The sequence below is a fragment of the Phaenicophaeus curvirostris genome, chromosome 2 (assembly GCF_032191515.1).
Source record: "Phaenicophaeus curvirostris isolate KB17595 chromosome 2, BPBGC_Pcur_1.0, whole genome shotgun sequence".
In the NCBI taxonomy this organism is placed as follows: domain Eukaryota; kingdom Metazoa; phylum Chordata; class Aves; order Cuculiformes; family Cuculidae; genus Phaenicophaeus; species Phaenicophaeus curvirostris.
The window spans coordinates 46035184-46052449 of NC_091393.1; the positions used below are offsets into that span (position 1 = coordinate 46035184).

At 39.1% G+C, this 17266-nt stretch overlaps 1 protein-coding gene across 5 annotated transcripts in view; it reads left to right on the plus strand.

Moving 5' to 3' along the window:
• The first annotated feature begins 287 nt into the window (after positions 1-287).
• AKAP7 (A-kinase anchoring protein 7) overlaps positions 288-17266 on the plus strand; it is an 82204-nt gene continuing 65225 nt past the window's right edge. For 4 of the 5 annotated variants that reach the window (XR_011336979.1, XM_069851923.1, XM_069851922.1 and 1 more), the window contains exons 1-5: positions 288-424; positions 4009-4158; positions 5201-5346; positions 7994-8130; positions 13731-13891. Coding sequence is in view for 4 of the 5 variants with exons in the window: in XM_069851923.1 (XP_069708024.1) it covers positions 322-424; positions 4009-4158; positions 5201-5346; positions 7994-8130; positions 13731-13891 (697 nt within the window). In the remaining variant the exon portion in view is untranslated. Of the gene's footprint in view, positions 425-1831; positions 1901-4008; positions 4159-5200; positions 5347-7993; positions 8131-13730; positions 13892-17266 lie in introns of those variants that run through there. The other variant, XM_069851925.1, reaches the window with a different exon arrangement.

Consider the following 17266-nt stretch of genomic DNA (forward strand, 5'->3'; position numbering starts at 1 on the left):
GCCCTGGTGGCCACGCTTGTTTTGATGCAGCCCAGGGTAGAATCATAGAATCATTTGGTTGGAAAACACTTCTGAGATCACCAGCTCCAAGTGTACTCGTCCAGTACTACATCATATCCCTAAGCACTTCACCTACACGACTTTTAAACCCCTCCAGGGACGGTAACTCGCTCACCCACCCCGGGCAGCCCGTCAGCCCTCAGCCACCCGCCCGCCGCCTCCCGCCCTGCCCCGCGCGGCGCAGAGCACCCTGGGAGTTGTAGTCCGGAAGGGCTCGCGGTCCCCTTGCGGCTCGGTGCGGCCGCTCCCTTAGCGCGGGGCATGCGGCGCTTCCTCCGCTTCCTTCTCCCCGCTCTGTCCTCGGCGCCCCGCGGGGGCGGCGTTGGGGGGGCGCACTGCGCGGCCGGCGCGACCTCGGAGCACGGTGAGGAGCTGCAGAAGAGGGGAAAGCGCTTGCGAGGCCCCTCGTCTGCCTCCCCCCAGCCGGGTGCGGGACGCCTGCGAACGCAGGCGTCCCGCACCCGGCTGGGGGGAGGCAGACGAGGGGCCTCGCAGGGACCGTGCTCCCCCCCCCCCCATATCATCAAAAGCGTGGCAGGCAGGCCGGAGGGAGGCGCTTTCCCCTTGTGTTCGGCTCCATGTACCTGAAGAGGCTCCAGGAAAGCCGGGGAGGGACTGTTTATAAGGGCGCGGAGTGATAGGACGAGGGGGAATGAGCTTACATTGGAGAAGGGAAGATTTAGGCCAGGCATGAGGAGGAAATTCTTCAGGATGAGGGTGGTGAGGCACTGGCACAGGTTGCCCAGAGAAGTTGGGGCTGCCTCATCCCTGGAGGGGCTCAAGGCCAGGTTGGATGGGGACTTAGGCAGCCTGGTCTGGTGGGAGGTGTCCCTGCCAGTGGCAGGGGGGTTGGAACTGGATGCTCTTTAAGGTCCCTTCCAACCCAAACCATTCTGACTCTGTGATGATGCTGGTGTCCACTAACTGTTAAACCATCACACTGGACACAGCAGCTGTGAAAGCTGTGGCTTGTGCATATGTATTCCACTATCCCATAGGAAGAGCAGGGGTTGTGGAAGGGAAGATGATTCAGGCCTAATTGTGGGCTGTTGCTAAAAGGTTTTATGTTTTTATTATCCCTGCCTGCTCCGCTCTGGCCCCCATGTAAGCATCTGACCTGGCCGTATACTAAGTTGGACTCTTATTAAGATCCTTGTGGGTCCCTTCCAGCTAAGGACATTCTGTGATTTTTTTTCCCTAAATTTACTAGGTTTTTTTAAAGCTTTTTCAGTTCTTGGGCCATGTAAACGTGAGGTTCAAAGTGCCTGGTGAGTAAGACCATCTAACATCAGGAAAAAATTTTTCACGGAAAGGGTCATTGGGTACTGGAGCAGGCTGCCCAGGGAGGTGGTTGAGTCACCATCCCTGGAGGTGTTTAAAAGACGGGTGGATGAGGTGCTAAGGGGCATGGTTTGGTGATTGATGGGAATGGTTGGACTCGATGATCCAGTGGGTCCTTTCCAACCTAGTGATTCTATGATTTCTACAGCAACTTTCAGTCAAATGGATTCATTTGTTATTGATAATATGAACATAAACGTATTAAACATATTAACATAAATATATTAAGCAGGGAACAGTGCCTGTAGGAGGTGCAGTCTCACTGTAGTCTGTGATGTGTAGGTGTCAAACATTAGAAGATCATTCTCTCTGAAACTGCATTCTGAGTATAGAGGGAAGGGGACTGGGAAAGGATTGCAGTGGAGGAGGTTTTATTGCACCTTATTTTTTGTATTCTCTCCGTTATGAGTTAGGTGTATCACAATTTTTTTTTCTGCTGGAGCAGATTACTTAAATACTAGTGAAGATGAGCAGCCAGTTAAACAAATGCGGGAATAAGGTATACAATTGTTCATATATGAAATTCAAGCTAATATAATGTAACATGATTAAGGAAAAAGAGTTTATCCTGTACCAGCTTGATGGTCAAGGAGGTCCTGTGAAAGATGGTTTTGTTACTTTGGTCTCAGATTATTAACCTTGTGTCAGTAAATTTGAAAAATCTTGTTTTCAGGTAGGTTTAGTGACTATAACACAATTCTTGATTTTTTTTTGCTGATTTCATTAATAACTGTTTCAGAAAAGGTGAGGGTTGAAGTTCTTTGCTAAGGGCACAACGTGCAGAATTTAGAAGCAGTACCTATTCAGTACAACTGATTGATTTGAGGAGGAACATTGTTAATCAGTAGCTGTGCCTTCGCTGTGCCCATTCACTACTGTAAGCAGACAGAATTTTTCAAAGTGGTACAAGTATATTGCTTTTTGAGCAGACAGAGCAAAGGAAACAAGTAATCTGCAATATACATTCCTCAGATTTATATGAGTCCATGGTCTGCAGCTGATTCTACCTTAATAAGTCCCTTTTACTCCCAACTTGTAATGATTTTGCATTTCTGAATCCTGTTGATAACTCTTCTGCCCTGACAGGCCTACTGGTTTGTTGGTTTCATGGATTTCTGTTTTGTCCTTTGCTTTAAGATCTCTTTGAAAGAAGGACTGATGTTTTCTGCGTGCTTGTGGATCACCAGCAACAATGTTTTGTGTGAGATTTACTTTAGTCTGAATATTAATTTATCATTGCTTTAACATCTGTTTGTTGTGCATAGTTCTTTAGTGTCTGCAGGGGGAATGAGCAACAAATCTAAATACTTAGCTTCTTTTTAATAGACTCCAGGATAAAGTTAGGTGTCAGACCACAACCACAGAGTGATTTATGCCTCCCTACTTTTTGCTGGAGTGAATTAGAATTTAATCAGCTTGTTCTCTTACTTCTCTTCCCTAGCATGAAGGGAATATATGGAAGAAACACTCCACTAATAACCCAGATTGGGTCTGTGATATTGATTTTTATGCATATAGAGTAGCCTTGCATGCCACGGGAACGTAATATGCACTTTTGCTGCCAGATTTTCCCCTTGGGCCAGATTTGGACTATCTGCACTGGTCACAAGAGGAGCTTTGAAAGTGCGTTGTCTGTAGTAATGAGCTGTCCTGGGATAAACTGCGATTCTGACATAAGGCTTCTTCCACTACAGTAATCCCATTGTGGAGCTGTCCCAAAAGAATATTGCCGGGTTCCTGGTTATGTGCACATTTTTTGCTGCTAGAGATGATTTTACTTTTTCATTTTTTAAAGTATAACCTAATACACAAATATTGGCATTTACTGATGCAGAAACATGAAGCAAATATAAGGAAATGAGTCATGCTTAGTTTGTACTCCTGGGGAAGAAGAGGTTTTTAAAAACTTGTGAGTGGAGATTATTCTGTCATTGTGATATTACTCTGAGATACAACTTTGGCTATATCTTTATACATGCAAGATGAGATTTGATTTATATTGATTCCTTCTTTAGCTTAAATACTGAAAGTCAGTTTTTAGAATGAGAAGTTCAGTTCATTGCAGTCTATAACTTGCCATGCTGTGTGGGAGATGCGGGAATAGAGTAGTCATCTCATTTCTGAACGATACAGTCAGCTGAGAACTGTTTGTTATATGCAGAATGGAAAGATTACCTTGCTGCTCCCTTGTGCCTCATTTTCAGTGTGTTTAGATTGGAATTCATTTGCCAATATTTGTCTCTACTCTACTGAATTTCTTATGCTATTACTTTTAAAGTGAATTTTATGTGATTTCTGAAGACTGTATTTTTTCATGCTTGGTTACAAATATCCTTTTTTTGCAACTCAATCTATTTACTTAGAACCAAACAAGACCATAAGTTATTAAATATAGAAGGCTGAACTCTCTTTTCTGCTGTTCCACATAAGGCATTGAAGTATTTTGCTGGTATGTTGACAAAGAAGAGCAGCATTCTTGAGCGGGTTATATGTCAATATTTATTTGCTGATAGTTAGATAAATGTATACTTGATATACTGCTTGCGTGTCTCTTAGCTGTTTTTATCAAAAACTAAGACCCAGTGTGTTCTTTTAAATGCATTACAGATGGGCTGGAAAATGTACAGCAAAAGGAGGTCTTTAAAGAGAATGAGAAAAGGGCACAACAGAAAGAAGAGCCATCTCTTGCTGATCCGGAAGAATCTCTGATGGCAGAAATGCCGTTTGTTGACACAGACATTGAAGATGAGTTTGTTAGTAAGTATGTTAAACAGAAGTAGTGGGGAAGCATGCACACATCACGCACTTAGTTCTTGGTCCCACCTGTCGGCGTGTACCAGTGGGCTGTGCACATGGAGACTCTCCCTGTGAACAGGATCTAGTCCAGAGCCTCTCTTTACTACTATTCAGTCCTGCAAATACCTGAGCATATTAAAAATTTACCGTTTTGTGATCCTTTGCGGGAATGAGTCACAGAATGAAGACATCTCGTATATCAATTCACATTACTGGATGTGAGCTTCTCGAGGCATGGCGTTTGTGAACTATCTTGCAATATATGTATTCCTAGCATGTGGCTCTAAGTGCATGTCTAGTCTGCAGCCTGCTCAGTTTATGGGTCTGTATATCGGGCTACAGGGAGGGAGAGGTTCTGCAAAGTCTTGAGGAAATAGGCTGGGAGAAAGATAATCTATGGCACAAAGGAAGAATTGAGGACAAGCACTTTTCTTTTGCTATGTTGGAAGGGATCTTTGGGAAAGGAGGAAGTACAGAGTAGGTCTGACTTGGATAAAATTTTATTCTGGGCTGGGTTTGGCCCTTGAACTGTAGGTTGGCCAGTCTTAGTCCAATGTTAATACAAGCTTTTGGTTTAATAATCCTATATATTATCTTGTTTTATATTTCAGAATGCAATGTGCGTGGGATTTTCGGAAACCTACTATTGCTCCTTTTTCTCTAAAGTCACATTGATGTTCAAGTACAGACCCTTTCCACTGCAGTGTGCACTGGCTAAATGAAACGCTGTTTGGATGCTGTGTGTCTATATTAGCATCTTATAAGCCCTGCTTAGAGGTATAAGCTGTTAGTTAAGTATGGTACTCAACCTGTGTGGCTACGTTAGTTCAGGTTGGAGCAGGATCCCAGTCAGACTGTTCAGACCATGAGCAGATCAGATGACTGGGAAGACGTGCTCCAGTCAGTTGACTGAATTCCAGCTTCTATTGGCCTGATATTAATTTTATCTTTGTTTTGATTTGTCTGTATGCTGGAAGTGATTTTTTTTTTTCCCTCTCTTCAGTGCATGCAACCTCTGAAATAAACTTAAAAAAGAAAAGAAAGAGGACAACTGGAAGGGAAATTGAAGAAGAGAGTGAGAAAAAGAAGAAGAAGAAAAAGCAGTATCAGCCAAATTATTTCATTTCCCTTCCAATTACTAACCCAAAGGTAATATTCTATATTATACTAATTTGCTATAACCAGAATTACTTCAACAGCTGCATGTGTTTATAAGAACATTTTGCAGTTTAACATTTTCCAGTAATATTGATCATCTTATTTAAAATTCAAGCTGTTGTTTTAACAAGGTGCTGTTCAAATGGATTCAAAAAGTGCAGACAGCTCTTTAAGAAAGTGTATTTTCTTGTGGTGAGCATGTATTGTCTCATTTAACCTAACAGGGAATGAGAAGGATTTCTTATGTTGTGAGAAGTCTCTGATACACCTTTGATACCTTTTGTATCTGCAAACAAGGAATGCAGGTGCATTGTGTTTATAAAGTTAAAACCATCAGTTTACCACTGTTTCCAAATTTATATGTACATTTTAGTACCAGGAACTATCTTGGGTGAATTTTAACTCATCCTACACCTATACCATCTGTTCTCTGAGAAAGTCAAAGACTGAGAGAATCAAAATGAAAATAAACCAGAACAGGTTTGAAAGTTGGAATTTAAAGTTTCCTTGTTTTCATTTTATTTATGTTTTGAATCTTTAGAAATAAAATGTGTTCTTCCATTAATTATGAAGTTTTATTGAACTTCTCATTATTACTTGTGGATGTTGGCTGCTAATCTGAATGCTGAATAACACAGATCTTTTTTCAGAGCTAGGTTGGTCTTGTCCCTGAAACAACACAGTTATCTGTACCTGCTACCTGTCTTCTGTATTCTGAAACGCTTTGCCAGCTCTCAGGTGTAAATTAAATTTAAAAGCAATGGTTGAAAATGGAATAAAATTGTAATTCATATGATAGGTGATTTCATTTTTGAGTTTTTTTTTGTTTTATTTTCTCTAGTGAGATAGTGGTGTTTCTTTAGGCTATAAACTTAATTATGCAGTAAATACATTGCAATTATCAGTTACTTGCTTAAGTATGGGTTAAAATTCTTCTACATCTGAGAATAGAGGAGTGTTGTTTATCCAGGATATGATTAGTTCTGACATATGAAGGGAGATGGTCTTATCAAAACATGATTTATGATCAAAATGTTGGTGCAATTTGCTTTATATTTCTTGCACTATCTAAGACACTTCTGGTTTTGCAGAAGCCATGTCACCTTTATCTGGCAAGTGGCTTTTACCTTCCTCTCTGCTACCCTCCCTAGAGTTGGTTCCTTTCAGTTATAGTTTTATTTATATGGCACTACAAGATATTATTCCCTAGGGCTCATTATTGAGGCCAGTTCTGTTTGCTGTCTTTACCAATGATCTGGATGAGAGGGTCGGGTGCATCCTTAAGTAAGTTTGGAGATGACACCAAGTTGGGCAGGAGTGTTGATTAGCTTGAGGACAGGACTGTTCTACACAAGGATCTAGACAGGCTGGATTGATCGGCTGAGGTCGATTCTGTAGAGTTCAACAAGGCCAAATGTTGGGTTGCGCACTTGGGCCACAAAAACCCCGTGCAGCACTATGTGTTTTGGGAAGAGTGGCTAGAAAGCTGCCTGGTGAAAGAGGATCTTGGGGTGCTGGTTGACATCCAGCTGAATATGAGCCAGCGGTGTGGCCAAGATAGCCAGCAGCACCCAGGCTTCCATCAGAAATAATGTGACCAGCAGGACTAGGGAAGTGATTGTGCCCCTATACTTGGCACTGGTGAGACTGCACCTCGAATACTGAGTTCGGTTTTGGGCCCCTCAGTGCAAGAAAGATATTGAGGTGCTCGAGTGTGTCCAGAGAATGAAGCTGGTGAAGGGTTGGGTCTGGAGTAAAACTCTTACGAGGAGCGGCTGAGGGCACTGGAGTTGCTTAGCAGGGAAGAAAGGAGGCTGAGGGGAAACCTTATTGCTCTCCACAATCTGCCAGAGAGGAGGTTAGTAGTGAGGTTAGTGTTGGTCTCTTCTCCCAAGTAACAAGTGATAGGATGATAGGAAATGGCCTCAAGTAGTAGCAGGGGAGGTTTAGGCTGGAGGATATTAAATATCACTTCACCAAAAGGGTTGTCAAGCATTGAACAGGCTGCCCAGGGAAAAAGTTGAGTCACCATCCCTGGAGGTATTTAAAGGATGTGTGTATGCTTGGGGACATGGCTTAGTGGTGGACTTGGCAGTGTTAGGTTTACGGTTGGATTTGATGATCTTAAGGGTCTTTTTGAACCTTAATGATCATGTGATTGAAATATATTTGATGAGAATATATATATTATATCTATCTATTGGAGAGTGTAATCAGAACTGCAAACTGCATATCTCTACAAATTATTTACTGAATATTCTGCAAAGTTCCCTTTCTTTTCCCAGACTTTTGTCTGCACATGGCAACATAGAAGTTTATGTTGCAGCAAAAGTCCTTGAAAAAGCCTCTTATTTGGACTACTGGCAGTGTAAAACTGGATGGTCTTAATCTGCTCCAGGAATTTATCATACTTAGGGAAGCAAATGTCCAGTGATTGGTTAGTCACTCCATTCGTACTCGCTTTGGGTTTACTCGGGTTGATTAGCACAGCTTTGTCAGAGGATAAAACTATCTTCTGCTGGAATGGCTTTTGCATAAACGTTTGATTTCAATTGGTGTGACTTCTTGTGCACTTGCATGATGGGATACAGTAACTGTAATGGCTAACTATTGGGTTTGTGTCTTTCTTTCTTTCCAGATTACTAGCAGAATTCAGGCTGTCCAAGATGCAATAATACAAAAGGATCAAAGGCTTTCCAAAGCAATGGTTCACTCTGGCTCATTGCATGTCACCATGTTAGTGATGCATTTATCCAATGAAGAAGAAATCAGTGTGTAGGTATTTGGTGTTAAATTAAATATATGCAAGTGTTTTTGCTGGAAGAGTTAATAAAAAGACTAGAAGGGGCAACTGATGTATATTCTTTTGTCACCCTTAAATTACTGGGTTAGTGAACATTTAACTCCTGTTGCTCTTAAATTGCTAATCTTCACTATCGCCCATTTTCATAACATGATATGTTACAGACTTTCAACAAAGTATGCTTTCTTTTTCTTGTATTTTTCATACTGTGTGCTGAACTTGCACACACAAACCTCATGTTTGCTAAAGTAATTATTACAAAACAAAGTTTTGATATGGGGGATGCTGAACAGATTAACAGGGAAATTTTCAGAATTTCAGAGTTTAGCAAATACTATAAGCCAAGTTAGTAATTTTCAATGAAAGGTGATCATGAGAGAAACCTTAGATCCAAGCTAATGCCTCATGCAGTTATAGGGGTTTTTTTATGCCCCTAAATGAATTTATTATACTCAAAGTTATAATAGCCAGTGAAGTGGCTGTTAGCCTTATCAAAATAATAATTTTTATATTGCTTCAATGATATAGCTGATTTTTTTATCATTTAAAGGGTGGAGAATTTGTGGAAAGGTGTATAAAATGTCATCATGTGTCTGTGTTAGATGTGACTATAAAAAGTAAGTTATTTGGTGGTTTTGGCTGTTTATCACATGCTGTGTTGCTGTCTGACAAGCCTACTATGTAAGTTTAATGGTTAATACGAAGATGTTAAGTCTGTATCTACAGCTGTAATTTATAAGTGTTCAGACTAGTAATTTTTGTGTCTAGCTGTAATTCTGACTTGAAGTGTGTTGTAGTCTTGCTTTACACAGACTTTCTTGATAGTTTCTATTTAGATGCGGTACCTGGTGACCAGCAGATGTGATGTCTCTCTATCTGCACATTATAATTGCAGAATTGCGATTGCAAACACTTTGGTAACTGTAACAAGAGTATTATGTAAAACGCCGATATAAATAGCCCGCTGGTAATATATGGACATCTAGGAATCCTCTGTTGTGTCAATTTTGTAGTGAATTGCTCATGAATCAAAATTCATCAGATCCTTATAATTCTGTGAAAGAGAAGCCTCGTGGTTTTCTCTCCCCTAGATGAGTTCTTTCAGGGGCCCTCTGTCATGTATATAGAATCTTACTGGTTTTCTCTGCAGCGTTAGCAGGCGTGTGGTCCATGTACTGAGTTAGCTAGATCAAATAGTGAGTAAGTGCAGTGAGACATTGCTTTGGTTATGGTAACACAGTTACAAAATAATGTGTCTAAGAAATGTGTATTGAATAACTTTTTCCCCCAGAAGATTTGGCTGTTATAGTGCAGATTGCTCATAAGAAGGCAAAAATCCAAGATAGAATGTGGGAACCATTTGGTAGTTAAGGGTGTGCTTCTAATAAGTAGAAGTATTTTGGCTAAAATATGTTTGTTAATCAATTGCCCGGCTGTTTTTTCACACTTTTGTCCTTGAATGCTATATCCCTGTGGCCTCTGTATTGTTACATCTCTCATGAGGATGTCAGTTGGTCAGCATCCTTGTCTCTAGCAGTCTGATCTAAAGGGAGAGAAACAGATAGCCAGGAACACAGAATGGAAAGGAAAATAAAGGATACTAGATCTGCTGGACTCCCCCTCCTCTCTATGTGCCTCTTGTCTCCTGGAGTAGGCACACCAGCTTCCTCCTGCCCTGGCTCATAAGCAAACTGAAAGTTGGTGAGAATAGGCTCTGACTGAGTGTGGAAGATTTTTTAAAAAATGGTTTGGAGTATGAACTTTTAAAAAAGCGAATGCAAGAGGTTATCTCAAAAACATGTATGCCTCCTCATAAATATTTTTTAGAGACCTAAACTGTGTATCAAAACAAAAATTCTCAAATAGAGAATCTTCTGCTACTCCTTGAGCTCCTTTTCAGCTCTCCCTGTCCTGCCACCCAAGTACTTATGGAGTTCTTCTCTGCCTCTCCCTGCAGAACTCCGCAGTCCAGGCACCCAGGAGCTGTCCTCTAGTCAGCAGCAACTTCCCCAGTGAGTCACCCCTTCACTGGCCAGATGCCTTCTACAGGTGTCTAGCTCAGCTATCTTCAGGTATTCTAGATTGCATTTTCTATTATATGGGAGTCTTTTTTTTATTATTATCTGATGTTTTCGGCTTAATCTTTTGGGAGGACTTGAAGAGTGAAAAGTTTCATTTTCCTTTCTTTGCTTCACCAATTTTTGATACCAGGTTAATGGAAATAAAGAAATATCCAGGCTGGCAAAAGAGCCAGTGTATAATGTAGGGTGGGAGTAATCTGTCAAAACAAGGTGCAGCTAGTAAACCGGACATCTGAGAGCTCACAGATCCTTAGGTTTGGATCTATTAAGTTACTTAGATGTTTGTAGTTTTTCTACTGTGTTTGTCCAATAGTGCCTCTGTCTATACAGAAATGAAATGTGTTGAATGCTATTTGAAGTCAAAATGCGTGATAAGAATGTGCTAAACATAACATTCAATTCAGTACAAAGCCCTTTGTATGGTATTTTAGCACATACGGCTTTCACCCTGAAAATGGAAGATCTGTATTCTAGGGCGTTCTCTCTAAGGGAGTCCAGACTTGCAATTCCCACGTGAATTTCCTAACTGATTGGCTGTGATCTAGTCTTCAGGAATGCACTTTACACCTCTTTTTGTAGGGCTATATGAAATCAAGAAAGTGAGATTAAAATTCATAAAGCAAGCAAGCAAGAGTCACAACAGCAGTCCTTTCAAGCAAAGGAGTTCTAGTCCATGCTAATTGTATGCCTAGTCATGGGACCAGGTACTAGGAATTGGGATGACTGCTTTCGCAATAAATGCCTTCATTACCAGACTGTAGTGTCAAGTTCTTCTTAAGTGTGAAAGACTCTGTGAATCTAACCTTTTCATTATAAATATGAGAGTTGAAATTATTCAGTTTGGCTTTTATTGCAAGATTGCTTTATTCTAACAAGTGATCAAAATTAACAATTCAGAAATCTCTATAATAAAAAGAAACTAGAACAGTTTTAAGTACTATAATCTTTACAACAATATAGAAAAAAACAGATTGCTTCTATAATCGTAATTTGTATTCACTTCAAATATGCTGCTTATTTATTTTTTTTATATTTCCTTTCCCCACTTTGGAAAATAGGCTTTTAAATGTTATTGTGCACTTACTGCAACTACTGTTTGGCATCATAAATACTATTTGTTATGGAATAACAAGAAAATACCACTGTTGTACCTGTTGCTATTGTCCTTAGTAGAAATGTTTGTTCTGGTGCATTACTCTTACGAATTAGTTGTTAGACATTATAAAGTGAAAGAATATGAAAATACAAAAAGCTAGAGTGAGATGACAACTATTTGCAAGGTTATATATAAGAAAGAGTAGAAGTAAACCTTCAGTGACACAGTGCTAAACTGAAAACACACTGCTCTGTTTGAACTGACCTTTCATAGACCTTACAGGCAGAGGTGAGCTGATCAATGAATTCTGCAGCACACCCTACAGTATCGAAATATATGTCTTTGTTCAGCGGGGAACTTAGCTTTTCATGACTCATGTACTAGTTCTCAGATGCCAGAGCTCCAGGTATGTGTTTTAAGTATGTGCATGGTTCAGTACTTTAAAGCCCACTTCAATCTTTGGCAGTGTATTTGAAATATCTGTGCTTATTTGGATCAATTTTCAGGTTCATGTTGGTAAATAAATGAACAGATTATTGTCTCTTCAGTAATCTGACAGGTGTGATCAGTATTAGATGATGGTTTTGAAAGGTCTTGAAGGATAGCACGTAGGGAAGACATAGGAACAGGCTCATCTAATGGTGATAAAAGGGTAGGTAAGTGACAGAGACTATACTTAAAGAAAAATATCTTTGCCAAGCCACAAGTTATAGCGTTGTTCTTTAAAGTGGTTATATAGGAGCTAAAGTGTTTCTAGTCGGTATATTAATGCCCTATTGAAAAACCACAGAAGGACTATATGAATCAAGGACATGGACCTGTTGGAGTGTGTCCAGAGGAGGGCCACAAAGATGATCTGAGGGCTGGAACAGACAGACTGACAGTTAGGGTTGTTTAGCCTGGAGAAGAGAAGGCTCCAGGGAGACCTTATAGTGCACTTCCGGTACCTTGAAGGGGTCCTAAAAGAAAGCTGGGGAGGGACTTTTTATAAGCGCAGGTAGTGGTAAGACAAGGGGTAATGCTCTTAAAATGAAAGAATGTAGATTTAGATTAGATATAAGGAAGAAATTCTTTACCCTGAAAGTGATGAGGCGCTGGCACAGGTTGCCCAGGGAAGTTGTGGCTGCGCTATCCCTGGAGGTGTTCAAGGTCAGGTTGGACGGGGCCTTGGGCAGCCTGGTCTGGTGGGAGGTGTCCCTGCCCATGGCAGGGGGCGTTGGAACTGGATGATCTTTAAGGTCCTTTCCAATCAAAACAATTCTGTGATTCTGTGATACTTTGTCACGTAAACCATCTTAACATCCTTCTTAACCTGTCCTGGGTTTCAATTAAATGCATAGTTCTTATCGAGAGTCCATCTTGTTAACCACAATGAAAATGTGTAGAGTTATTTTTCTTTGTACAGGCTTAAAGAATATGAGTTAGCCTACTTTAGAAACTGTGGTGATGGCTTTCATCCAGCTAGGACAGAAAAAGTAAAATAAGCTCTCTTGAGATTTTTCAACCTGTCACTGCCATCTAGCGTTTATGAAATCAACATTGGTTTAGTGAAAAGTTTAGATTCGGTTTAGTTGAACAGAATTTAAAACTGCGAGAATGTGAGAGATCTTTCAGAAGACACTAAGAATGCTTATGTAATTTTTGTTTAGCACATGAATCACTTCAAGTGCAGGTTGAAACAAACTTATCATGTAATTGTGCATACACGTAATGCGGCTAATTAAAATGATTATTAAAAGGTTACCAGGCTTGCTTCTTTTCTTAAGCTAAATTTATATTATGTGTTCATTGTATTTATCTCTTAAAGGAAGTAAGCATCAATTTAGTAGTTCTTTTAATAACAATACTCAATGAGCTTAATAGTGATTTCCATATAGTTCTATCATTAAATATATATCTATATATAGATATATAATGACACTGACCTCTATTTATAATATTAAGTAATGATTTGTAGTAACTTTGAATGAAGTAAAATCTTAGAGTGTTCAGCTGAGCTATCAGGAAATGAAAAAGGTTAATTTAAGAATGGAAAACCAAATGCTTCCGAGTAAGCATCTTATTTATATGGGTTGCACAAAGTAATAGAGACACTAGCATCTTAATATCTAGTCATTTTGAGGACTGAGATAAACTCTTTTGAGGAATCATACCTGCTGCTGTGTCTGCCTTATTGTGTCTGTGGTTTTACGGCATTGTGTATGAACCAGTTTACCTTTATAAATGGTAGTAGTAATAATGACTGCATTGATTGGAAGTAATGCAAAAGTACTAAGTAGATAATAAATTGATACTAATAAAACTTTGTGAGACTTTTGAAAATAATTGTTGGTAGCAGTGTCAATGGTATTAATATATTTGACATTCACATAGATATTTTCTTTCCTTTTGACAGAGCAGTTGGTGCTCTTTCAGACAGTAAGGATTTTGTAGAAGATATCCTGAAAGGAAAGACCGTGGATTTGTCTTTTCAAGGAATTGATCACTTCAAAAATGAAGTTGGATTTGTGAAGTTGGCAAAAAAGGATCATGCAACTATACTTACGGAAATCGCAGGTACCACTTGTTTACAAAGTAACAGAATCACAGAATCATTTAGATTCAAAAAGACCTTTAAAATCACTGAGTCCAACCATAAACCTAACACTACTGAGTCCACCACTAAACTATGTCCCTAAGCAGCACATCTGTATGTCTTTTAAATACTTCCAGGGGTGGTGACTTAACCTATTCCCCGGGCAGCCATTTCCAGTTCCTGGCAAACCTTTCAGTGAAGTAATATTTCCTAATATAACTTACCACTCCCATATATATACGTGTATATGTATACACACACACACATATAAGTATAGGTGTATATATCTTTTTTTATATATACACTCCTTTGTATGTATAAAGTAAAATCTAGACTTCCTCTGCACCCCAGAGGATGAGAGGAATTCAGGAGAAGGACAATGATTTATCTACCAGAGAAATTGAGTTGGATTCCATGCTGCTTTAGCCTGAAATTTTTTTTTTGAGCAGTTGTGGAACTAGTCTGTTGCTTGTTCAATGTTAATTGGCTTCCTCTAGCAATCAGAAAGTTACTGAAAGATGTGGCAGGTATATGCTACTGTGCATGGGTACCCACTTGTTCACTTCAAGAGCAAAATTCTCAGTTCTGTCTTAACAGTGGAGCTAAGGCCACTGCCTTTGCCAGTTGGATAAAATGCATACAAAGGTGCAATTCAAGTCAGTGGGTATATATGCATTAAAAGGAGCATAAACACCAGCTGAGAAACAGCAGTCAGTACTTAAACCAAAACAGGTCTAAGTGTTTTATCTGTCGATGACTCTGTACTTAAACTGTGTTGTTTACAGATATTAAATAGAAATCCTCAGAGAACAATACTGTCTATAATTCATTGCTGTCCTTTAAAACTATTCCAGCAATTCCAACTATTCCTTGGAAACACTCTGTAAAAGAGTTTTTCAGTATTGGTGAATTATCTTTTGTGCTGTGAGGAATGTGAGGTCACACCATTTTGTAGTATTGCAGTAGCCCGCATGGGACATTTTGCAGAGTAGCAAAGACTGTTGCTGTCACGCTACCTCTTTGCAGTCCAGTACAGAGAAAAAAAGTGAAGAAGTCTTATTAACACAGTGCATTCTTAAGCAATTCATTAGTTTAATTTCTGAAGTGCCATTAGAAAATGTTTAGTATTTTTTAACCCATGTTTTAAAGAAAGGTTGACTATAAGACTGTGAGCTTTTCAAATTACTGAATTGCTTATGCTGTTATTGGGCAATGCTTCATTATTTTAAGCACAGCTTGACAGAGATGTGTGTCTACTGTTTGATATGGTAGAAATTGAACAGTTCTTGCAGTTCCAGAGAAGTTTTATTTGTCAAATAATCCCGTAATTATTTCAAAGATTGAATCTACCAGGTATTTCTTTAGTTTTTTAGATGATATGTTTCCTCATCTTTGTCTTTGAATATATCTTTAGATTTCTTCTAAAGGTGACAGAATATTGCATGTATGCTGCTTTATAAACACTGAGATAATTCATAAACTGTATTCCCTTTCAATGCTTCTTGTAAAAGGAGATTAATGGTTTATATTAGTGAAGGACATGGTAAAATGTCTGAAAATGTTTAGTGGTATAACTTGAGGTTATACTATCTAATGTAAAGAATCATATTGTGTGGTTGAGTTTATTTTCTCTTAATACATTTCATATATTAATTCAGAACAGGCTGTATGTCAAAATCATATCTAGTACTCCTGCTTTGTGGAGAGTATCCTGCATACCCAGCTGCAATAGAAAGACTGGAAACTTTTTTCTGCTGGGCTGCTATTGTCAGCATCTGTGTGAAGTTTACTGTCAGCTCTTAGTATGTACTGTTGTGAGGCTGTAAATGTTTGACAGAAATTAATTGTCACAAGTTCATTCTGGCTGCTAGTACAGCTTGCCTATGATACAACTTGTGTCCCTAGAAAACTGCAATTTTAAAACTGAACCTGGCAGAAAGAAAAAATGTATGGCATTGCCTGCAGGATGTTGATCAGTCTGTTGTCCATCAAACAGCAGAGAGTGATCATTTTTGTAGATGGTGTGATTTTTAGTTTGGTTTTTTTTTTTCAAAACCTAAGTTTAGTTTATTACTGTTATTGCTATGAATTACGGTTTTGCTACTTCAAGATTGTGTTTGCATAATCTTGAAGGACTTGCAGATTTTGGTTTTATGGATAAATAATGCACATTATGATCTGACCATGAGGGGGAGCTTGTATTTCATGAACAAGAAGTTACTTTTCTGTTTATGCAGATAACTATTCCATTTGCCTATGGTCCTTTGTTTTTAAGAAATGTTGATTTCTTGAGTAAAATATTTTAATACAGTTAGGACTGCAGTAACTAACTGTCCTTACAACAGTTAGGACAGAGACATGTGATACATCTAACTAGTCATTTCCTTCAGCTTTACTTTTATATAAATTACATTTAGTCTAATCTCAGTAAATTGGTTTTCCTAACAGTCCATAGTAGAGAGAGAGAAATGTAAAGCAAGTCATACTGCTCACCTTCTCTACGTACAGCTTTACTCAAGCATAAGCTGACATTTCCACCGAATTAAAGCAGTCCAACCCCTTATGTTGTGCTGAGGATTTATGCAGCCACAACGTGAATTCAGCTGTGGTTAAATTAATATTTTTACCTTTGCCGGCTAACTTTTAACCTATTCAGTTTGTCAGTGCAGTTTACTGGATAGCTATGGCTGTCGACAGAACAAATAGGAGCAGCGTCAGGCAGAGGGGCTAGAGAGGAACAGTGTGCTTTGGCAAGGATGGTGGTTTATAAGCTTCTTTAAAGAGCATGGAACCACACATTTAGCATCTATTTTAGGGTGACTTACATTGCCCTGGCTTCAGAGAGCCTAGGGAAATTGTTTAATTCAGTTAGTTTAGCTCACTTTAGTTCCAGATGACTGAAGCTAAGATAAATGAATTTTATCTCTTGTCAGTTACTGTCATTTCACATGATGACAAAATCAAGAACTCAAAACTATTGTAATTTTCAATTAAAACAACAGATTTGTTCAAAGTGAACAAAAAGCTACTAGTCCAAATCCATAACAGTTGCATTGAAAATGTACTGCTGTGACATGTTAGATTTTCTTCTAGTCCGTGTACCATTAGCTATAGTTCCTACTGATGTGTTCAGCAGAATTTTTCTGGGCTCTGTAGAAACTTGTCTTATCCACAGCAAGGAGAGAAGCATGCTCTAAAGTTGAAAGTGGAAGTATTCTGCTGTATCAAGAATATAATTATCTGTGTCAGCAAATATATATATATATGCTGTACTGTATGATGAATATAACCAGCAGAACACTAACCCCCAATGATTCTTTTGTTGATTTCATGACAAAAGCCAAGACACCAACCTG